The 24,238-nt window shown below is 43.5% G+C and overlaps 1 protein-coding gene across 1 annotated transcript; it reads left to right on the top strand.

Annotated features, from left to right (window-relative positions):
* Nucleotides 1–2,424: 2,424 nt before the first annotated feature.
* Nucleotides 2,425–23,689, top strand: armh3 (armadillo like helical domain containing 3). The gene is made up of 26 exons (XM_080521052.1): nt 2,425–2,496; nt 4,204–4,327; nt 4,411–4,467; nt 4,659–4,805; nt 5,402–5,509; nt 5,588–5,680; nt 5,765–5,839; nt 5,920–6,006; nt 6,818–6,874; nt 6,966–7,009; nt 7,498–7,558; nt 7,632–7,678; nt 8,695–8,770; nt 9,224–9,317; nt 10,734–10,835; nt 10,909–10,967; nt 11,537–11,602; nt 11,826–11,895; nt 11,992–12,052; nt 12,137–12,225; nt 13,878–13,960; nt 14,264–14,390; nt 14,612–14,687; nt 16,206–16,284; nt 21,122–21,238; nt 22,655–23,689. The coding sequence occupies exons 2-26, from the start codon at nt 4,226–4,228 to the stop codon at nt 22,745–22,747; spliced, it is 2,070 nt and encodes a 689-aa protein (XP_080377178.1). The 5' UTR covers nt 2,425–2,496; nt 4,204–4,225; the 3' UTR covers nt 22,748–23,689.
* Nucleotides 23,690–24,238: the final 549 nt, after the last annotated feature.

The raw sequence follows: 24,238 nt of genomic DNA, 5'->3' as shown, positions 1-24,238 counted from the left end.
GGATGATTTGTCATCATCCAAGGACCAATCGATTAGATTTTCACACGTAAACGACAAACTGATTCCAAATAAATCCCCCCAAAACTGCGAAAATGTTTTCCCCATACAAAGCGGATGGGAGAGGCACCTCATGGGGGAGATCAGTCTCTGTTGCCATGGAGATGCTCCCTGCTCAAGGTTTCACACAGTGACTTTGTGACCTGAGCTCCCCAGTTAGCATTGATATGAGCTAATGGCTGTCATGCTAGCGATGCTAACTCGGTAACAAATGTGGCGTTGGCGAAGGTCTGCGCTCTACCGAGTTGTTTTAAATGAATCCATCATTAATAAATTGGATTTTCATTTTGATGCACTATTGATGTGTTCTTGTTGCTCTTTGAAAATATTCTACTTCTCCAGTGGGAGTTATTTTGTATTTTTCCCACTAAAAAGTCAAAGCTTTTCAATTTTATAACGAAAAGCATCATCAACACCTATCATAGAGTAACAGAATGTATCACAATAGTCTCTCTATAAGGGACTTTTATAACATATTTTCCAATTTTTTTTGCAAATAAACTGCATTACAGTGGGACTCAACATCTATCAACATCTAATGATAAACCTTTCCCATTTAAAACCTGGTTTAGGTTTGAGAAACGTGTGATTTTAGTCACTTCTGCACATCGTTTTTCCCTCCACAATATATGTTTACTCTGTCCGTGTGACTTTAACAAGGTCAAGGTTTAACAGGGATATGAGCTCCTCGGCAGCAGCAGCTGATCACAGGCCACATCAACATACAGAATAACTGCGGTCTAATTTCAGAAGCCCACTTCCCCTGTGCCGACGGCGTGGATCTTATCTGTGCTATCGTCGACAATAAAGAAATACAAAGACAATATTTTTTTTTGTTTTGTTTTAAAGTCTCATTTATTTTTGCCCTGAGTCCTCCTCGGAATCAATCTCCTCTCTCGGAGGGAGTACAAAGTGCACAATGCTGCGCTGCTCTCAAACATCTTCAGGCTATTTTAAACCAAAGGGGGGGGGGAAAAACCAAAATCCTCTTAAACGCTGAGACTTTTCACCGATGACCCACAAATAGTGTAATCAGTTGAAGCTTGTATCATCATCATCATCATCATCATCATTACAGAGGTACAAACACTATGTCTCCTCAGTGAAACTCTCTCATCATGTAGCAGTAAGAAATACTTCCCAAAGGCTTCTGTTATTGTTTAAAGAGGTCTTGCTTTTCTATTATATAATGGTAACATTAGAATATCTCAAATCAAGAAAAGTCAAACCGCTCATGCTCAGGCTTCCTTTTACACGATTTTTGTAGGACGCTGAAAGAGAAATGAAAGCATAAAAGAGGAAAATTATGTCTCAAGTTGCTGAGTTTGCATGTTATGCTTATTTGTCTGTTTTCTTTATCCTACCGTCCAAAACGTTGCATTGGAGGTTAAATGTTGACAGGGGCAGTTCCTTGAGAGGAAATCACACACAGACATGCAACGACCTTCCACTTTTGTGGATCGGATAGTTAGAACCTCATCAAGAATATAATTAATGTGAAACAGCATCTCAAGGTGAACAAATAGGGCGCTGGGATACAGATTATTGCCTATATTTTCCTTCATAGAGGAGCTGGAACTCAATATTCACAACGAAACTTGTAATATATCCTAGAAGATTCATCAACGGTCATACTCTGACTGAAGAGTCTCTGAATAAAATATCCCGGGCTACTATAAACAGGTACACAGTAACACTATGAAGAAATTGTGCAATATTTGATGCAAATAACTGCATGAATAAAGTATCTATAGAATCTAAAATAAGTGTTATTTGGGTCAGTTTTACACAATGTAAAAAAGGGAAACTTGACATAATGTACGACAGTAAACATAATTGCCCTCACGGTGCTTTTAAAAAAAAAAAAACGTGTCCACTTATTATTACTTTCTACTGTAAATAGTTTTGGCCCTTAGAGTTCTTGATAGTCATTGTATATAAGATACCTCTATCCTTATCTAACTGTTTGCACATTTCTTGTCTTTCCTACTCATGAGTGTCCTTAAGAGCAGAATGTAACAAGTAAATTTTTCCTTTGTGAGATCAATAAAGGCTTATCTTATCTTATCTTATCTTATCTTATCTTATCTTATCTTATGATCTTAAATATGCAGTTCCTCTACTGTCCTGCTGGAGGCGCTCCACCCAGGTGTTATCAGTGAAAACTATGAGACTTTTCTTTCAATAAGTGAAAGGTGGACTTTTTACATCAATAACAATTAAAGTTTGAATTAAATGAGTTCAAAGTGTATTTTTCAATCGAGATTTGATGTTTAATAAAAACCCCAAAAAGTGAACAGAAGTGGATTTTAGTGTTTCGCCTCCGGCGCTAGGACCCGGGGCGGCCGCAGCCTCCAGACGGCAGTATGCTAGCAGGGGCTGCTGTCACCCGGATTCATGAGCCGCACTCACCTCGCAGCTTTTAACACTTTAATTGAGGTAAGAAAAGACGAGAGAAGGCGACGCCAGTCCTCCGAAACAGCGCAGAAGTGATTTCGGCGACCGCAGAAGACGCTGGCCGGATCGTCGATGCGGAACCGACAAGAGGCTAACGTGTCTATTTGACAGGGGCTAGCTCGCTAGCGTTAGCTTCAGCTTTGTGCACCGTTTGAGTTGGTTTACCTGGTTAAACATGTTTATTATTTAGTGTGTTTTAATCTTTGACAAGAATACTCACCGGGTAACCGGGACATGTTGCTGGTCGCTGTCAGTTTGTCGAATCCAGCTCAGTCGGGGATGGTCAGGTAGCTCTTCGTGGCTAACTAGCCAGCTAGCTGCCCATCCCAACATGAAATTGAACAAACAAGTTATTTACATCACTGTCAACAAAAGACACGCCTTAAATCATGGACTTGTCGCGTCAGCCGATACAGTGACTAACCTGTTCACACTTCAATTCCCTTCAAATTACCCTAATGATTCCCTGTATGATAGTGTTCCCTGTTTGCTTGTTTGTAAACTGTCAGTTGTTGATAAAGTTATTGTGTCTGTACACTGACGAGCCCTACTGGCTTTACAGGCTCTGTGGTGTGATTTAAGTTTGTTTCTTCCCACTTTGCTTTTATCACTCTGACTTCAATTGAAATAAGTTGTTTACCAGGCGAAAGGAGCCACTTCTAACATTTAGCCTAGAGCCTAGTTTATAAGCAATACTTACTGCAAATGAATATGAAATCACCCCACTGCTTGTTTTTATGTGTAAGAGTTGTCCCCCCAAGACCCCGTGTTATAGAGTTATTGCTACTAATCTCTGAAGCTTGTAGTGCCAAACACGTTTTAGTTCAGGGGCGACAAACACCCCAATTCCATCCTGAGTGGGCTGGAATGGTAATATAGTCCCATAATACCCTTTAAATTTAAACTTTGGAGTTTTCTTTGTCATAGTGCAGAGTATGTGTGATGTAAAAGCTTAGAATTGATCAAAACCGATCGATTATTGCCCCATTGGTTGTTTGTTGGGTGGGATTGGAGCCCCTTGTGTGCCGGTTTGAGACCCGGCACCTTATGTTGTAGAACAAATGTCAGTGCATCTCAGCTGTTGTAAGGAGGGCATGGTTTCTTAGTGCCTTACTGACAAAGTTTATGTTGGTTTAGTTCAGATTTCTCTGTCTTAATCAGTGCAGTAATGAAATTTAATGCTTTTATAGAAACTGACCTGTTGCTGATCATCGCAGATCTGAACGGTTGCCAACAATTCTGCAGTGGCTCTAAGTAATTAATATAAATAAAATTATCGTCATTGAGCAACACAGAAATCCAGTCCAGCTGCTTGAGCTCTTCTAAGAAACTGGTACTGATCCTCGTAAATTATGTAGATTAGTTTTATTTATCCTAATTAAGTACTGTAGCTCACCTGGATCATTTCTGTAACACAAAACCTTCGATTGACATTTGAAATCAGTGTCCAGAAATGACTTCATCCCAGAATATCAATGCGTGTGTGGATGTTGGTAGTTTGTCGCCTCAGAATCAATCGGATCCAAATGAAGAGCCTTAAATGTCCCGTGGAAGACACAAATGTTGAGACTAATGTGTTATGGTCAAAATGTCTATAACTATATCACTTATTTCCACCAACAATCTTCTGAAGAGATCATTGAGTTCCACATCTTGTTTAAGGTAATAATGTGACGTCATTCCATGTAGGTTCTTCTCCTCAGACTCAGTCATGTCTCAGATTGAGAAGAAGGCGGGGCTGCTGAGGAGGACGTCGTCCTCTAAAAAACCCCTGAAGGAGAAGGTCGTTCTGATGTACGATGAGATTTTTGCTGTAAGTATCCAGTTTGGTTCAATTATTGTGAAATGAGTTGGTGTTTCACAGTTCATATATTTTCATTTTCTGCTTTTATTCAGAAAGACGACCCATCCAAAAACAGCCCTCGGTTCTGGGATGAGCTGTTTCTTATGAAGGTGCAGTTAAACAAAAAATCCTCACAGTAATTTGTGTGTGTGTGGATCTTCAGCCGTGGTTGAACATGTAGACGGTACTAGTTTTATGAATTAGGCTTCACTGTAGTGAAACTTTGAAGTCCAGACACACAGATTTGACTTTTCACACTCTTGTTTTGTCACTTGAATTTTTCCTCCTCTTCCTGTTTCAGGTTAACTTGGAGTACCTTGAATCCAAGTTGGAGAGCGTGGATGGAGAGGAGGTGCAGCGAATCCAGGACAACATCAACTCTCTGTTCCACCACTGCGTCCAGGCTCTGGGGGAGGAGCACCAAATCAAAGTGGTCAACGCCCTGCAGGTAACCACACCTCACCGCCGCGCTCGCATGAGGTCGTGACGGGGGATGAGATCACCAGGGTCCCGGCTCTTTATGACGGAGCTGCTACTTCTCCTCCACGTTAAGATGAGCCAGTTGAGGCGGTGCAGGCGTCTGATTAGGATGCCCCCTGTGGCCTCCCATTAGCGGTTTTCCAGGGTCGGCCCAGGAACCGCTGGAGATAATATATCTCTTGTTTGGTTCTGCGAGCGGCTCGCCGTCTCCCCGGAGACTCCAGAGGAAGTTGACGGAGAGGCCAGAGAATGTCTGGACTTGTTTGCTCTCCGTGCTGAGAAATCCTGTAAACAGGAAAGAATGCGGAGAGAAATGATGTGCAGCTCGTTCTGTCTTTCAATTTTTTTACTAAATCCACGTAAGACGCACCAGAGAAGAAAAGCAAGAATGTATAAAGATGTGGTTGGGTTTCTGCACATGGGAACCTGCGAAGAACTCGTGGAAATGTCTGTAATGAAGTTGAGTCAAAATAATGGCGAGGAAGTCAAATTTAGCGTCTTATTAGTTCTTTTCCATCGAAGCGAAAACGATTAAAAACAAAAACTGAATGCTGCTCTTTGCAGACTCTCTGTGCACTTTTCCGAGGGGTTCACCAGAAGAACAAATCGGCCTCGGGGTTTGACATCATCAACATGCTGATGGGCTTCGACAAGGCTGAGCAGAGGATGAAGGTGCAGTAGAGGGCACTCTGTGGTCGGAGCCGTATTAAAGTCCGGCAGAGCTTTTTTCATGTTGGTGGTTTCTTTCAGGACCTGATGGAGAGACTGGACAGCCTCCTCTGTGGAGACAGCTCAGAAAGTCTGAAAAGCCTTTGCCTCAAACTTCTGCTGTGTTTAGTGACGGTGAGATAAAACACACGTGGATGTTTCGTCTTGCAGTCGGGACACAATAAGTGCCATGTGTGTTAAGACGGCCTGCCTTCACAGGTAACTGACAACATTAGCCAGAACACTATCCTGGAATATGTGATGATCAACAGCATCTTTGAAGCCATCTTACAGGTGAGCCCTTCATCCCGCTCCAGACTTTTAAAAGCATTTCTCGTGTCGATGACTCTCTCCCTGTCCTCTCCTCCTCTCAGATTCTGTCGGATGTGTCCAGCAGAGGGCAGCACGGTTATGATGCTGTGGTGCTTCTGGCCCTCCTGGTCAACTACAGAAAGTATGAGGTGTGTATTACTGACATATGCTATTTTTCTTGCTGTATGAAGCTTTTTTTTTCTTTTTTTTGCAGAATGTTGGTAATATATAGGCTTCATCTGTTTGTTTTTTTTATTTCTACCATGAATTTAAACTAGCAAAAGTGCTCTTGTTGTGTGTTTACAGTAAATAATACACTCAAATACACTTTCTAAAATATTGTTAAGTTACAAAAGGGGTTTTCAAAGTATGAGAATTAAAAAACAAACAAAAAAACAGTGATGTACACAAACTTTGGGGTGAATTATTTCAAGTTGACATACATTTCCATGTGGGAACCTGCATTTGGATATTAGATATTAGAAACCATGGCTGATGTGGAATGTGAGCCTTCCGTGGAGCCGTTGGACAAAAAGAGACGCCTCAATGTGGAGTCGACTAGTTTTTAGAAGCTAAACTTTTTAGATGTTCACTGAACTGAAAGTTTAATACTCGAAACATTTGATCTTGTTGTGAGTGTGTCTGCAGGAATACGAGTGTGTTTGTCAGCAATTTTCTGTCGAGGATCAGAAATATCAATTCTGTGTGAGGATTGGTCTATACATTACAGCTACAGAAGATGGGTACTTAAATTCTGCCCCTCAAGGCTCGGCTACACTGAAGTTAAAACACTGATCTCACCAAATCTGCATTCTTCTTCTTCCTCCACCACCTTCAGCTCGTCTGTTTTCACCCCGAGAGTTTCTCTCGTCTGGTCGTCTGCTGTACGTGTCAGCGAGCCTCTTGAAAAGCACCGAGGGAGGAGTGTTTGTTTAAATATTTGCCCTTTTGTTGTTTCAGTCTGTGAATCCGTACATCGTGAAGCTCTCCATCGTGGACGATGAGCCAACGCTTGACGTGAGTTCTCCCTTCTTTACGGCGGCGGCCTTCACGTCAAACACGGCCCTCAAAGGTTTGACGAGAAACGTTGCGTGCTTCTCTTTCCCAGGGAATGGGCATGGTCGTCCACCAGGCTCTGACGGAATATAACAGGTGAGGCGCACGACTTGTTTTTTTTAACGATGCGCGGCGTGGCGAGGCTGCTGGCATCATCAGTTTAGTTTGATGTCTCCCATGAATGTTGTTCTATTTCCATTCCATTGGAATGGATGAGGGGGAAAAAGAAAAAAAGCCCCGTCTCTTTATACTTTAAGTTATTTATATCTGACAGGTTTCTTTGGCAGTGTGTAATGTTTTTTGGATGAGGCAGGGTTGGGGAATTAAAATGCTGTTTGAGAAGGGCGGTCTTGTCGCTGTGCGTGCGCCGACGCATCAAAGTGATGGATGACTTCTCCGTACCGCTCATTGTTTTTGAGGGAAATTGAAGCCCCCGTAGATAATAAATAGAAGAGAGTAGATGGAGCTATAAGGTAAATGTGTGTCAGGTTACAAGTGTGGAAACTTCTACTTTGCCTTTGACGAGGCGACCCTCGGTGTCCTTGTCTCTCCCTGTCCACCATGTGCTCCGTCGTGTCCTCCAGACAATACAAAGACAAGGAGGAAGAGAATCAGGGGGGGTTCTTCTCCACCCTCACCAGTATGGTAGGCTCTCGTTCCGTTGCAGTGATTTCATATTCCGTTTGTCCTCCGCCGTTGACGCTTCCTCTCCTCGCAGGTGGGCAACATGTTTATAGCAGACGCCGACGAGAAGCTCTCTGTCCAGTGAGTACAAAGTCGGCTCTTCACACGTCCGTCAGCCACACCTTCACACTGGGTTTTGGGCCTGTTTGATCATTGCTGAGAGTTTTTAGTTAACCTGGTTGCTGCTATTATGTGAGCAATAACCGAACCGAATGAGATGGAGCTCCGCGCATGCTGTTCTCAAATTACATCCAGCGTCAGGAGTCTCTTTTATCAGGCTCAGATCCGTGTTTAATTATTAAATCTGGACTTTGTGATAACCGTTTGGGCATCGGAAAGTTCCTTCATCGAACTCTCATGTCCCCATTCGTTGTGTTGAGAAAACCCTCCATAGCGTCTTTATACTACCACCATCGCAGGTTTTTCCTGTTTTTTTTAAAGAGCTTTCGATTTGGATTTCCCAGAGCTTTTCCTCAGTAGTTTTTATTTATTTATTTTCTCCAAGGTGGTTGCTTTTGGACTCCACGACTCACTGCCAGTGCGCCTCCTGCAGATGAGTTTGTGGGCGCCTGTGAACTATGGCCAATCAATTTATTTAGTCTCTGATGGATTCCCATCAAGGTCCAGACGAGGATAATTAAAGCACCAGGATACACCGAGCCACCCTCCAGAGAGTGCAGAGAACCTTCTAGTGACCAGAGCAACTAGAAACCTAAATGTGTCCTCTGAGTTATGAATGCTCAGTGTAAAGACTTCATTTGTGTGGTGGGAATATTTAAATATCTCTTTCAACGTTTGCCCTCCAGTGTTGAAGGTTTTTTTTTTTTTTTCTCTGTTCTAGTTGTAATGTTCGAGCAAATTAGGGTGGATCCCCATTCTAAATAATTGATATATTTCATCATCATTAGGATTCAGTGCAAACTGATCTTTGAAACGACTTATTTAGCTTAAACTTTCTCTGAACGTATTTGAAATGTGCTTTAGCAGTGACACAGAATGATGGCTTCATTATGATTACTCTTTTCTCCCTCTGCAAGATGTAGAGTTGTATTTGAAGAATGCACTTGATTTGAATGAACTTTGCTTTTAATCTCCAGGACAAATGAGGCGATCCTGCTGGCTCTCTACGAAGCTGTGCATCTCAACCGCAACTTCATCACTGTATTAGCGCAGGTAAAACACAGTGATGGCATTTCTTTATAGGCAGCTATGTGTGTGGGGCCATATACACTATGTGTTGCAGTTATGGCACTGCAATTGTACTATATACTTTGTTTGTTGGAATTATAGCACTTTGGAAAAACCTTTTGTTGGCAAGTGTCTGCAAAGAAAAATACACTCATGTTATTTTGTTTCTTAGATGCTTTTTTGTTTTTTGCTTTAACACAAATGTGCTGTTTTTAGCTCGTGTTGGATTAAATAGGGAGGATGGACAGTCGCCCCCTTCTCACCTGCCTGTTCCCCTTTTCTGCTTAAAAATGTCCAATAAACCTTCCCCACAACAGACAAAAACTAACGCACATTTTCTATATTTCCACAATAAATGGGATCGTTGAATGGCGTGCGAGTTGGCGGCTTTGAGTTTCCTCTGACGGCCCTTCGTGTGTGCCTCTGGGCTTTCCACAGAGCCACCCCGAAATGGAAATGGCAGCCAGTCCGATCACTCCAACCCCGACCACCCCCACAACACCACTGGGCACAACCCCTCCCTCCCTCGACAGTGAGCAAATCCTTGTTTTTCTACTTTTCTTTAGAGACAAAGTGGACCAGGTTTGTGTTGAACCTTCTTCATGTGCAGGGAGGAGGAGGAGGATGAATCGTTTTCCTTTTTAACCGTTTCCTTTTACAGTCCCAGAAAGTGCAACTTGAGCCTTGACTAATCGTTTCATCATTTGGTGACGCTGTTAATAACTTTCAATGACATTTGTGCCATAGTAACCTTTTAAATTTCAACTTTCAAGTTTTGGTTTTCTTGTGTTGCAGAGTATTACGTGATGAAAATGTCTATTATTTCACAAAAAATGAATCGATCGCTACCAAAAATGACCAAAATCTCCACATAAAGCCAATTTTAACGAAACCTTCCGGTGCAAGATGCAGTGACCGGTCCACAAGACGTCTCCTGCATGTTTTTAACAAACTCACTCAGTCTCAAATATCCTGTCCATTTTGAAAAGTTATGTGGTAGAAATGACTCATTTATTAAGAGCGAATAGCTCTTCACATTACATGCTATTAATAATAATTAGGTGGTCCTGAGACCCTCTCTGGAAATGAGTTCATGGCTGTCGCATCCGGTTATGGGCAAGGTGTGTGTTGTGGTACATTTAAAACCAGGCCATTTAGCGCACACACACTCACACACACACACACACACACACACACACACACACACACACATGCTGTAGCCTTTTAAAGGTGCGTGTTTCTATCTCTGGGTAGCTTTTCCTTCATTGCCTCAAACCCAAGAGCCGTTTTGTCGCTAAAATATTAACCTGCATCTCCAGATCCAAATGAATGTTTCACATGCGCTGCGCGTCATGGGAGCTCCAGCACTATGGCAGTGTGTTTCCACACACACACACACACACACGTTCCCTTGAATCACGTGTCAGGGCTGCATGTCGTTTCGCAGCCCTTCACTTTGTTCCTTTTAAAAAAGCGCAGGCCTGCGGTGATCCGAGCAGGGCTGAAACAAATGAGCGAGATAGAAAAGAACCCGAGTCATTATTCATTCATGAAACAAGCCGTATGTTTCAGAGAGCTGAGATTGAGTTTTTTTTTTTTTTATTAAATGGATGAAGACGCTTGTCCAGACGACACGGGCAGGTGCAGTAGCTGCAGTGGCTCTTAGCGCCTGAAGTAGCACTCCTGCTGCAGATGATGTCCGCTCCAGTTGTGCTTCACTAAGTGACAATACACTGTACATTTCTGTTATTTACAGAATGTTATCAAATAAATACAAAAACCAGGAAAACCTGTGTATGAATCCACCCGGACTATAATATTGTAACCGCTTGCAGTAGAAGTGAAATATCTCACGTTACTGCAGACGTTGAAGCCGCCTCTCATCTGGATTTGCTCCATGGAGCCGGTCTGTGTAATGTTCCGACTGATCGCTGCATTTGTCCCGTAGTGATGAACAACCCAGAGCTGCCTCTGGATCCCAACCTGCAGACCAGCAACCTCCTCATCACCTTCCTCAAGTACGCCTCCATTGTAATGCAGGACACTAAAGGTACATCCGCCTTCCCCGCTCGGCCGTGTTCAAACTGAAGACTCCTCGTTCACCCGGCCTCCTGTGCTTTCAGACGAACACCGACTCAACAGCGGCAGACTGTGTCTGATCATTCTGACCTGCATCGCTGAGGTACGGCTGCTTCTGGGCTTCAAACTGAACATTTAATCTACTTTCTCCTTCAATTTAGTATATTTTTTTATTTTTATGAGATACTAATTGAAACGCTAGTAAATTTCAGCCTCTGTGTTGTTGAAGGGTTTTACTTTTACTTTTGCGATTTTATATATATTCCATTGCATTTCTATCCACTGATGCCTGTTTAAAGTCGTTTCACAATTTTCAGCTTTAGAACGTCTTTATTATGAGGACAGTGTTGACTTGAGTTATCTTGGTGTGATGAGACCTTCATTTTGTTCGACGAGGTTCATTATTCACATGTTTTAGTCGCATTACCAAACATGTTTTATTTTAACTGTTGATTCAGGGGTTTTCATTATTAAAGCTTAAAGGCGAACGTTTCGTTCACGTGCAGTGATGCACTCGCTCGTAGGACTAAAATGTCACGTATAGCCAGGTTTTTGTTCAAATTCCAGAAATAATACAAAAAAAACCCGACACATTTCTTCTTTGATCAGCATGAATCTATTTCGATCAGATTGATGGAATCATGAATTTAACCATCCTAATGCGTGTGACAGGACCAGTACGCTGACGCCTTTCTTCACGATGACAACATGAACTTCAGAGTCAACCTCCACAGGATGGTGAGTTCAGGGACTGAGAAATACCAGCCTACATGCGGATATGTTTGGTAGAATGTTAATTCTACGGTTATGAGGCCGTTTGTCTTTGGAGATGTTGACGAAACTGTACAGTATTTACCATTAAAACTCAGATCAGCCAGTTGTCCTACATTTATCTGTTGCATTGTGTTTGTACAATGTACTTCTGCACCTGTAAAGTGTATTTCCATGTGCTTGTTTTCAGCCCATGAGACACAGGAAAAAGGCAGTGGACAAGAATATTCCTTCACGTCCGCTGGTTTGTGCTGTCCTAGGTATGGAAACTGTCATTTCTTTTTTCTTTGAGTGATTTTTAAATGTGATATTTGTGCCAGGAAGACATTATTTTTTTCTCTCGATCTGCCTCGTAGATCTGATGGTGGAGTTTATCGTCACTCACATGATGAAGGATTTTCCTATGGATTTGTACCTGTGAGCACACATGAAATTCAAGTCTTACAAAGCTCATTCAGACTCCATCCAACTATTCCTGACTGCGTTTGGTTTCCCGTGCAGGCGCTGTGTGCAGATCATTCACAAACTCCTCTGCTACCAGAAAAAGTGCAGAATCAGACTACACTACACCTGGAGAGAGCTTTGGTCGGGTAAATACGCTCTTTGTTTTGGCTGAATGAAACCGCTTCATCGTACCTAGAAGTTCTCCTGTCCTGAAATTAAAATACCGACTCCACTTGAGTTTCTTTCACGCTGATCTCATGTTACTGCTCCGTCTTGCAGTCTGAAATGTCTCGGATGGCTGCGTTGAAAGAATACAATTCTTCCGTTCTTCCATTCATGACCTTGTCTTAAAGGCATTTGATGAAGTGGTTCTCGTACTGGACCCACATGCCAGATATATATGTAACATTATTCTGGTTTATCTGGCAGATTCTACACGCAGCCAGAAGCTTGCACAAGAATTTTAATTATTAAAGTTGATGCTCCAACAACATGTCCGCTAAAGTTGTATAAAAACATGCCTCAGAGGGTCTCAACTCTTAAAGTCAACACTGTTTCTTCATTGTTTTTATTTTCTGAGCATTGTTTCCATCAGAATTGTACAAATTTGATTCATGCATCAAAATAAGCTCAACGAATCCTGGTCCCTCGAGGTTTGGAGTGATATAAACCAGGATTCACTCAATTTACTTCAAGGTACTAACTTCATATTTGGTGGACTGTCGCCTGTGATCGTGACATTTTCAGAGATATATTTACATACATGTGAAGTTGAGACGTTTTGTGACTTCATCTGAATTTGAAGCTTGTGCTGTGCTTCATAGTTCCACTAAAGCTCCAGAGTGGAGAACATTTCCTTTACTGTGACGGCCTTAGAGCAGCCTCAACATGTCCAATATGTCCATGTGGGTCAGGCTTCAAGTTGAGAAGTAATCCTGTGAACAGTAATGTGGTTGAAAACTCCTGAGGTGTCGTCTTGAAGGTTTTCACCTTGTGTGTTTGGTGCATTGATGACAAAGCTGCAAGCATATCCTGTAATGGCCACTTTGGATTTTGCGGCTCGTTTTACACATCAATGAACCCAATATGGAATTTTTTTTGTCCGTAGTGTTGCAGGATGAGGCTCAAGACTTCGGTTTGAATAAAGCACTTTATATTCCTGACGAGTAAAACCTATTTATCTAATGTCATCTCGGGTATGACTCAGTTACAGCTTTAAAAAAAAACAACAAAAAAACAACAACACACTAACTTCCTCCCCGAAGTTGTTTGATCTGTTGTGTTTGGGAATATATTCCATCACTGAGGTTGGACTGTGAGTTTCCAAAGAGAGAAAGCGGCGTCCTGGTGGCCTTGTTTTCAGCCTGGTCAACAAGACAGGGTCACATTTCAGTTTGTAATAGCCTCATTGTACTGCGTATCATTAGAATCCAGATTCCTCTAATCAGACCAATAATCAGCTTAATTCCCTCCACGAGAGCCATCCTGTCCTCCTGGTGGTGATCGCAGCCAAATGACCCCAATAAAGCCGTCGATGTCTTTATCTGCTTCCATTGTGCTTTGGTACCAACTTCAGTTCGACTTTGTTCCTCCGGTGGGATTTGTTTTGTGCTCCTCAATAAAAGATTCCGTGTTGAAACAGGTTTCCCTCCCTCCCTCCCTCCCTCCCTCCCTCCCTCCCTCCCTCCCTCGTTTCCATTATCTCCCTCGGTGAAGCTGCCGGTGGAGGAGAGCAGGCTGCCGGTCGCCGACCAGCCCCCATTATTTCATTAACACCAAGCCGTTTTCTCCCGCGCAGCTCTCATCAACCTGCTGAAGTTCCTGCTGTCAAATGAGACCACGCTGCTCGCCAAGCACAACATCTTTCATCTGGCGCTGCTGGTGAGAATCGCACCCTCCCAACTGACGGCGGCACGTCCGCCGTGGAAATGAGTGTCTGAGGGGACGCGGAGTGTGTGATCTCGTAGTAAAGACAGACGCTGTAACACTGCGTGTGTGCCTGAAATCACTCACTGGAATTCAGAGGCTTTTTATTTATTTATTTATTTATTTGGTTTATTAGTAGTTTGTCGGAGATGAAAAGCACTAAACACGCCTCACTAGCAAAAAAAACAAAAACCAACCCACACTAATGATGTAAGTCTAATGCTGGTTTGTTGGTCTGGTGTGTGTTTTGTCCTCCAGGTAGTGAACCTGTTCAACATGTTTATAACGTACGGCGACACCTTCCTGCCCACCTCCAACAGCTACGACGAGCTGTACTATGAAATCGTACGGATGCACCAGGTCTTTGACAACCTCTACTGTATGGGTATGTGTGAGGAACACCAACAACTCAACATAGATTCACGACATGTCTTTACATCCTGTTCTTAGGTTTAATTTGACACGTCGCTGAGACTTTAAGCTCAGAGGCAATATGATGAACAATGTCCCCATTTTAATGGACGAATAGAGAAGAGAGAAATCTGATTTCCGGAGTAAATAATGTACAGGTATGTTTTCTTATGTGCGTGTGTTTCTGTGTTGTAGTTTTGAGAGTATCGACCAACACGGGCCAGTGGAAGGAGGCAGCCAGTAAAGTCACACACGCTCTTGTCAATGTTCGGTAAGAACACGCAATAAACACACACACACACACGCGTACTTTAAGCACAGGCTCTCTAAATACACCCTGTCAACACCCACTATTGCTTCAGAAGGAGAAAGACTTGCATTGGATTGCAGGAAATCGCAAACCAGAATATAGTTGAAGATAAAAAAAACGAGATGTTTGAAGTCTTCAGCTTGTCGTCTTGGTCCTTCGCTCTCCTCCGTCCATCCAGTTCAAGCTTCCACCTCCTCCACCCAGAACAAACTCTCTCACTCTCCGCTGTCTCGCCCCCAGCAGCTTCACATCCACAGTGGGGAGCAGTATTTGAAAAGAATAAATGAATGAAGGCAGAGAACAATAAAGAAATGGACTCAAATGAAGGAACCAATTAAATTCTTCTTCCATCAAGTTCGTTTTCTCCCGACCCCTGGGTGACGGGGGAATTACCACCACTGAGAACCCGCTGCATTCTGCTCATCTGCGTGATGAACGGCGCACTGTAAGCCAGGACTATAACCATTTAATCTCTCAGCTCTGCCTCATGAGGCAGTTTATTCACTTTTTAAAATAGATGCTGATGTTAGGAAAGAATTTGCATGTGAAATTCCCGGGTGTGTCCACACAGTATGAAGAGATTGTCTCTCTGCTGATGTTCAGACGTTTGTGTCAAAACCGAAAGGTTCTGCGAACAAGAAACATTTTTAACGTCTTGATGTCAATTTCTTAGCTCATCAGCAGCTACACACATACATTGCTTTTTCACGAATGGACGGAAATCGTTATTTTTCTGGATGTGGGATCCTCCGTTGCCGTTTCTATTTTAAAAGCCGTTTCTTTGTGGCTCTTTAACCAGTGAGTTATTTCACAGTTTGACTGTAATTCTGAGGAATTTTGTCATTTTCTAATGTCAAACAAGTATCCAGGCGGGTTGTGTTTACACTCATGGAGGTTCACTGGCTCGAACTAATGAAAAGAACATCTGGAAATGCAAAAACCTCTGGAGGAATTGCTACTTGTGGTTGAGGATCAGCTGCGAGGAGAAGGCCTGTCTGGTGGATTCATGTTTGTTTGTTTGGAAGTGGACATGGTGCTGCCCCTACATACATACAGAAACTGTGTTCTTACATCACTTTTTCCCCCCATGCGACTATTGAGGAATGCCAGACAGTAAATAAAGTAACAATCAAATCGATGAGCAGAAAGATTTGAAATGTACAGAAAAATGTTCCAGTAAAATGCAACTCACTGACATAAATAGAACTTTATTTCAGCGTCACGCCACAACATTGTTGCCCTGATGGCACAAAGATGTATTTATTTTCTATTTATGCCCAGTTGATGTAACAGCAAATCAACAAAGCTTCAGAATCTTTTTTTTTTTTTTTTTTTTTTTTAGAAATGTGTCCCCAGAAATATAAGAGCATCACATTTGAACATGAGACTTAACTACTTCTAAATGTTAATGCTGGTGAGAAAACCTGAGAAACCCTATCATCTGCATTGTTCCTGAAATGCCTGTTTTCTGTCTTCAAGGGCGATCGTCAACCACTTTAACCCCAAGATCGAGTCGTACGCCGCCGTGAACCACATCTCCCAGCTGTCGGAGGAGCAGGTGAGCGTCGTGAATAAGGGAAGTAGTCCAGCGTCCTGCGAGCCGTTTTGGCTGACGCAAACTTCAAGTCGCTTCACCTTTCAAATGGGGATTTCTCTGTAAATTAAACACAACTTTGTATTGAGGTGAGTCAAAAAAAACAAGGCAAATTCTCAGAAAACTGAAAACTTGTCACAATTTATAATAGGATTTTTAAAACTTTGTTCTCAGGATATTTTGGGTGTACCTGTCATTTACTGCAAAATACATGCTGCCTTGTATAAACCGAAATCCTGAATTGTAATACCAGTTTTGACCACATGGTGTAACAGGCATTCCAGAAGTGTTACGTGGAACTGTGAAGTGTGATGATGTGTGATCAACTTTGTTTACACAGCGTTTCAAGTGAAAACACGTCGTTTTTTGTTTCACAAAAGTTTTACGTTCCTGCAACAACATTTTCAAAATGGCTGTTTCCAAGTAATTAATAATAATGTTCTTGGCATGTTGGGCCACTAGTGGGCGCTGTTGTTTTGTTTTGCAGTGAAACCACACACACACGCAGCAGAGAACAATACGTGATAAACATTAACAACGTTCGCACGCAGACATTCTAGTGGACAGACGACGAAGTTGGATTGTTATTAGTCATCGTCAAGTACAAAACTATCGCGTCCCAGGAGAATTGAGGAATGGGAGTCATGGAGGAACCATTGTTCTCATTGTCCATCAACTGAGCATGTGCAGAAGAACTAGTTATCATGGCGGTGGTGCACATGTGCAGTAGTAGAGTTTCAGAAATGTTCCACCTTTTGGGGCCATTTTCAAAAAGATGTGTTTTCTATGATCCAAGGACCTGTTGTTGTGTGAACAGACACCCAAAGCACAACAAAAGTTTTCGGTTTTCACTTAAAAAAAATGCTAAACAGGTGCCCAAACAGGGCTTTAGTGACAAAACACACAACTTTTACACGTTTGTCCAGAACTAACCTTCATGAACGTCTATATTTTATCATTCTACGCTAAAAGATAAGTTAGGGTTTGGGTTTTTTTCCCCCCCTCTTTTTTTTTATCCAGTTGCTTCTCTTGTAGAAATAATCACATTACCTGCTGCTTAACAAACACGGCGTGAACTCCATCATTAAGTGCTTGAACCTCTGGAACTAAAGAGTTATGTCCTCATTATGAGGAAAGCCGAAGCTGGGTCTCACAGGTGGAGAAGCTGATATGAGCTTCATTTAAGACTTTTTATTATTTATGTCAAATCTGTGAGGGAGGGGGGGGGGGGGGGCAGCCAGAAGAATCCTACCAGCTGATAAGAGAGTGATGGATTTGTTCATTATAGTCTCCAATTACCTCTCTGCTTTTATCTGCTAGATTTATTCACAACAAAGAGGACGAGCTCCGGGTCAGTGAGCAGCCACTGTTTTTATTTCTCCCCCTGGTTTGAGCGCTGATGAGATGGGCTCCACACCCGGTTCAGCGGGGAGACGCTCCGGCCTTCTTTAGGACGGAGAGGATATTGAAAATCAATGGATAATCAGACGCGTTAACTTCTCAGGTTGAAGAAGGGGAGTTTTACTGCTCGCCCAGCTCCTTTAGTTAAAATGTTCCCACGTGTGTATAAACAGACTTCACTTATTATCGGTTTTCAACACGGTCATGACTCGGAGATAGATTCATGATGGGGAGAGGAGGTGTAGTAACGAGCAAAGTTGACTCGTTCTTTAGTGGGATTCATGATTATGTACATCATTTCAATTAGTTTGAAATTGCATCATCAGCAGAGGATATAAAATCAGTGGGGGGGGGGAACCTGGGAAAACAAAGTGTTTATTAGTAAACAAAATCTATTTTAAATGAACGTATGAACATTTCAGATCTCTTATTATTGTGTGTGACTTATTCATTCTGCAGCAGGTTTTCTTCACTGGTTAAAACTTAAACGGCTATTTTCATTATTTGAAACGGTTTGAAAACGATCAGGAGCCGTACGGGTGTGTAGTGGTCGACACTCCTCTCACACTGAGTGGATCCCTGGTTTAATACAAACTCATAGGCATGAGCCAAGCTGCACATCCCTGGAAGTCCAGCATCAGCTGCTACTGCACATGCTCAGTAGAGGCACAATAAGAACACTGTTTTCTCTGTAGTGTCACGACAAGCAGTCCACGTTCTCCTCCGTCTCGTTTGTGGCTCAAGGCAAAACCTTTGTGAAACCGAGAGTACGTCCACACGCCGATCTTTCTTCTCTCCAGCCTCTTCAAAAACCCTCCGTCCACACGTCTCTATGACCTCGGCTCAACACGAGGCTCCAGGACATGTAGTACACACGCCAGGCCTTTAGGGGCGCTGTGACTCGCCGGACACACCAAAAACACAGAAGAGGACAGAGCACATAGGAATTTAGAAGTAGATTCCTGCACATAAACCTCTATACGATTCTAGTTCTATAGGTCTATGGCCACACTGCCTGCTGTTGGCGTCATGTAGCTTCATGCAGCTCCACCAGCTTGTCGTCCCTGATTGTTGTTATTTGATGACATCACGGATGACGGGGGAAGAGGGGGGGAAGAGGGGCTCAATTACATCTTTTTCCCACAAATGTTCGTTTTAGCCAACTTTGCACGAGCCGGCGTTTTAAAATTTCGCCATTCTGGGACTCGGGTTAAAAAAAAAACCTTTTCCCGCTTCTAAAACCGCCTCATGTGGACGACAGGCCGGAAGCAGCACGTTGAGGTGAACCCTGTTCATGGCGTGGACGGCACCTAAAACACTACTTAAAGGACCCATATTTGTCTCTATTTCATGTTTCACAGTCCATCCTCTGCTCATGTGGGATAATAATTTGGGTGATACAGTATGAGTAACACTCAAAACTTGTGGAATTGTATTTATTTCTTGGATTGAGCTGACGTCACCTCATGAAACGGGTGGTTCTCAGCTCCTCTGCCCTTGGCACATTGGTGGGCGTGTCTTGTTTTGGTTTCTCCGCATGTCAATCTTCCTGGAGGCGGGGCTTCTCCAGCTCTATGACCTCAGCAAGGTGGTGCCACGTCATCAAATAGAATCAAGGTGTTGAGCTCCCCCACCAGGTAGAACAGAGAAAGATCACTGTGAACTCAAGCTGGAGGGAATCAATGAATAAAAAACCACTTTGGGGATGTTTATGAACCTCAAATAGCACTTTTATGATGTTTAAAGCACAGAAAAGTCCATTTAGTATAATATGGGACCATTAACACATTGTCGAGTCTTAAATGAATCAGACTTTCTCTCTGAATGTGAGATTTTAAAACGTGTATTTGATGTTTGCACTCTGATCACTGCTCGGTAAAAGGATTCATGAGACGTAAACCAGGCGGAGGGTCGGTCGGTTAGATTGCACCGGATGACAAGAGTGGCTGAACTCTTTTTGCACACGCGTCTCCATTCCCTCCAGTGACACCACATGACGGATGGCTTCCAGAATTGTATTAAAATGGAGCCGTTGTCATACAAAGTAAAACACGGGAGTCTGAACACTCGGGTGAACGAGGCTGCTTTTGTTTCAGGGCGAACAGGAGCGACGGCCTGCAGACAATCATAGCGGCTCAGTGATGCAGGAAGTCGCTCAGCATGTTGAGTTCATGAAACACAAACCAAACGCCCCCCCCCCCGTCCTGTCTTTGCTCGTATGACGACGAAATAAATAAAAAAACAAAACAAATCTCTTGTTTTGCTCCTCACCCTGTGTCAACTCTTCAAACTCTGCCTTCACGTTTCACCACAGACAGGGAGGAATGTGGACATGAATTTTTCAGCTTTCGATTTCTCACAAGGAAATAAAATAGAGGAGAATGCGTTTCCACTTCCGAATGTCTGACACCTTTCAAACTGTGGATGCAGCTGTACAGGAACTGTACTGCAATATGCACATCTGAGGTTTTTACTGCCTCGTAGATCTAATTTCATTCAAGCACGTATTTATTTTTTTATTTTTTTTGCGTGAATCAAAGCTGGATGTCGACGGTGGGAGAATCTGGCTGGAAGCCGCGTGGAGCGGTGCGTATTAATGCATTAATAAAATAATGATCAAGGACTCGGGAGATTATTTCCCAGCTGAAAGGGAGAATGGAGGGAGTGGGAGTGTGACCAATCTCTGCATAATTACCTCTGATCTGGGTTCACCTTATCTCGGTGGGGCTTTACTGCTCGTATCGTAACCACACATAAACACTGGATGTGAGGCCTTTTGGTGGAATCGCCTCCCGACGTGGGGGGGAAAGTCTGCCGGCGCACAAGACGAGAGGCTCATTTTCATTCAATTCAATCAAAATAAAACCGTGAAGACAAAATCCTTCATGAGCAACGAGAGAGGCCATCAGGAGAACGCTTCAATTTGCCCCGCTGAGTGGAGTTATTGCCACCGCGGGGAACTTATGGGGCTCCAGGGGCGTCGGGCACCAAGACTTTCATGGATTTCCTCCTGAAAAATGGCGAACGCTCAAATCCAGACGGATGAACCTGTGCGTACGCGTGAATCCAAGCAACCGTTGAAAAGCCTTCGACGCACTGAGAACCGTGTTGAAAATCGCTGCTTTAAACAGCATTGATGGGAGTTTTACAATCAATCTGCTTCAAAAACTAGAATTAAATCCCTCCTGTTGCATGTTGTGGCTCAAACATGGTAACATGATTGTGCGCGTATGTTGGTTGGAAGCAACGCACAGAAACCTCGCGCTGCGTCTGCAACCCTCCATGTGTGGAAGTGTTTCTCTGAAATATTCAGCAAGCAATTAATATTTGACTGCCCGCTTGGATGTGGCGGCAGGAAGTCACCGGCGCGTCTCTTCCTCTGCCCCCCCCCCCCCGGCAGGTGTTGGAGGTGGTTCGGTCCAACTACGACACGCTGACCCTGAAGCTGCAGGACGGCCTGGACCAGTTCGAGAGATACTCTGAGCAGCCCAAAGAGGCGGCGTTCTTCAAGGAGCTGGTGAGGAGGGGGGAGATTGGGGGGGGGGGGGGGGGGGGGATGACGGCTTGATGCTCGCATTCGGTCTGAAACAAGCTCCTGCTTTTTCAGGAGATAAGAGGGAGACTTTAAAAAAAGACTGTACAACAGTTAAGAATAGCCTCTTTTCTTTCTTTCTTCTTGTTGACGAGCCTCCGAATTATGGAGGTCGCCTCAGATTGACTTCACACATGAAGCAAATCTAAAATGAGCCTTGGCGCCAGCAGTAACTGAAGCGTCCACAAGCCTGTCCAATCACAATCGGCACAGTGTTTCTGGCGAGTTTAACTTTGAAGCCTCTGGCGTCGTCTTTCTGTCAACGACATGAAGACCAAAGAGCCGTCGACCCGTCTGAAAAGAGGAAAACCGGCCGGAAAATGTCCCTCTGTGTGTTTTTAGAATCGGTATATCTGAATGACGGCGTGAACGCCTCCCACTCTGCAGGTTAGAATCAGTCAGGAGAGACGTGATGGAGGCGTCCGCCGCTCCAGCCGAGAGGTTCACCTCCTCCTGGTGTCCTCATGGTCGAGATGAGGGAACTTTAAAGGCCTAGTGAAATGTAAAACACTACTTTGCAAAAAACGATAGTTGGGCTACTACTTGTAAGGTTCCTCCGACTCTGCACCACCACTGTTGTCGCAGAACAAAGTTATTTGGATTTTGAATCTCCAGCTGAGGAAGTCGGGGGAATCCTTCTTCATGAGCGTGACGTCAAGAGTTGTGCAGATCTCGATCAATTGTGTTTATATCGGCTTGTTTCCCTCTTAAATATCCAAGTTTAACAGTGTTTTGAAGTTATAGTCGGCGTTTTATGAGCCTTGATGAAAGATTGAGCCTGGAAGAGACCGAGAGAGGAGAAAATGAGCACAGGCGGCGGGAGTGGCTAGCCGTTAGCTCGCGCGGCTAGCGGAACCGTCTTCTGCTTCCTCAAACATGTTCCAGACGGGGTCACCGATGGCAGAACGACCCTTCTGTGTCTTCTTCATCAATCACTGGGTTTGAAATGATGATGATGATGAAATATGGTTAAATTCAGCCTCTTCGTGGTCAAAACTCTGATCCTCCATAATGTAAACACAACTTGGGCGTGTGCACAACCAGTGATGTCACTCTATTATTGTCAGAAGCTCCGCCCAGCAGCGGAAAAACCGCTGTTTATCGGCTATTTTCTCGCAGATTGACGTGTTTTAACATTTTACCCTTCAGCCAGTTAGCATAAAAATGTCCCTAGAAGCGACAGCCAGAGTGTTTTGGAGGTCGAATTTTCATTTCACTAGGACTTGAACACCACCCTCATCTCCCACTGCAGCTCCGCTGAATGGCGGAGGCCTGCTGTCTCACTGCTCTGTAGCGCCAGCTAGTGGCCGCAGCGTTGATAATCACCGTGTCGCTCTGCAGGTGCGCTCCATCAGCCTGAACGTGAGGAAGAACGTCTCTCTGAACACGCTGAGTCAGGACGTCCTGCTCAAGGAGTTCTCCACCATCTCCTGAGACCTGACGTCCTCCACCCCCCCCCCCCCCCCCCCCCCCCCAACCGACCTCAACCACCCCCGGCCGTTTCTCCACAAATCGCCCCGACCCTTCGTCCTGCCGGCTGCCGGGAGCGTCTCCTGCTCTTGATTGGCCGGATTCTCTTGACCAGTGGAACCCTAAGGAGCGTCCAGGTCGTCGGCGCGACCGTTTGAAGAAGCGTCCGGCTGTTCGTGTGCACTCGGCCATATCGGCTGGACTGCTAACCGACACGTGAACATCAACATCTAGTTTAGTACAACTAAGTATTTCTGCCGTCTGGTGTTCAGATAATAAAAGTACTGGATTCATCTCTCGGGCTCCACATCTCCGTTATGTCCTGTTTAACCATTCTTTGTCTTTTTTCAGTTTGTTGACCCTCTTTAAAAAGAAAAAAAAAAAAAAAAAATTGCAGATTATCACATGAATGTTACATTAATTCTCCTCATGCTCACATCGGCGAAAGAGCATGTTGTATTTCCATGTTTGCGGGCGGGTTGAACATTTCAGAAATTAGGTTTTTTTTTGGGAAGCTTTGAAGTGATTAAGAAAATCAGCCAGTCCTGTTGCTGTGGGGGGGGGACTAACAAACCTCCACCTCCGGCTGAGCGTCGCTCCACTTGTACCGAATGTATTGATATGAGCCGTTAGTTCAGGAGAGAAACGTCTTGGAGGCGTGAAAAGCATCACTGCTGATGTGTCTCTGGCACATATGACGTCAGTTTGATGGAAAAGAAAGAAGCGTAGTGTACATATAACCTTTTCAACTCATTGTTACTCTTCTTTTTCTTTTTCTTTTTTTTCCCTTGATTGAAAGCAAATCTGAATTATGCAACTTCAAGTGTTTGGGCTTTTCTTTCATGGCTTAACTCCTGTAGGTATATTTATGTCTCCTTTTTTAAAAATAAAAATGTGTTTCCTACTCTTACCACAGCCTCGGTGTTTGATATCTAATAATAATAATAATAATAAAAAAAAACAAGATATGTAAACTGTTCTCTACACTGTTCTCATTTCTTCACTGATGATTCCTCTTGAGGATTTATGTACTGCAAAGAGAAAAAGTACTGCACAAAGGACTTGGATGTGTACTTTTGATATTTACATGCTGCTCCTTTCAAAAGTAATTAGATTTCAGTGTTTTGCCTCAGGGCACATCAAGAGTCGAGTATCGAACCGACAGCCTCACCTCACCTACAGCCTCCATACATGACAACTTTTTTTAACTTCAAATATCTGCACTTAAAAATGAGGTTTGCAACCTTTATGACCAGAAGAGCCGTTTACACTTTCAACCAAATCAAGTTCATCTGGAGCCGTAAAAACACATTTAACATTTTAAAAGAACGCAGCTCTTCAAGTGTTGATATGTGAACATCAACTGTGTCTCATGTTGCATTAATAAAGTTTAAACCATTTTTTTAAACCATTTTTCAGCAGTTCTGTTCCCCCACACCTCATTTTGTTTTTTCT

Source organism: Blennius ocellaris (assembly GCF_963422515.1).
Source record: "Blennius ocellaris genome assembly, chromosome: 3".
In the NCBI taxonomy this organism is placed as follows: Eukaryota; Metazoa; Chordata; class Actinopteri; order Blenniiformes; family Blenniidae; genus Blennius; species Blennius ocellaris.
This window is presented reverse-complemented; position numbering and strand designations above follow the sequence as displayed.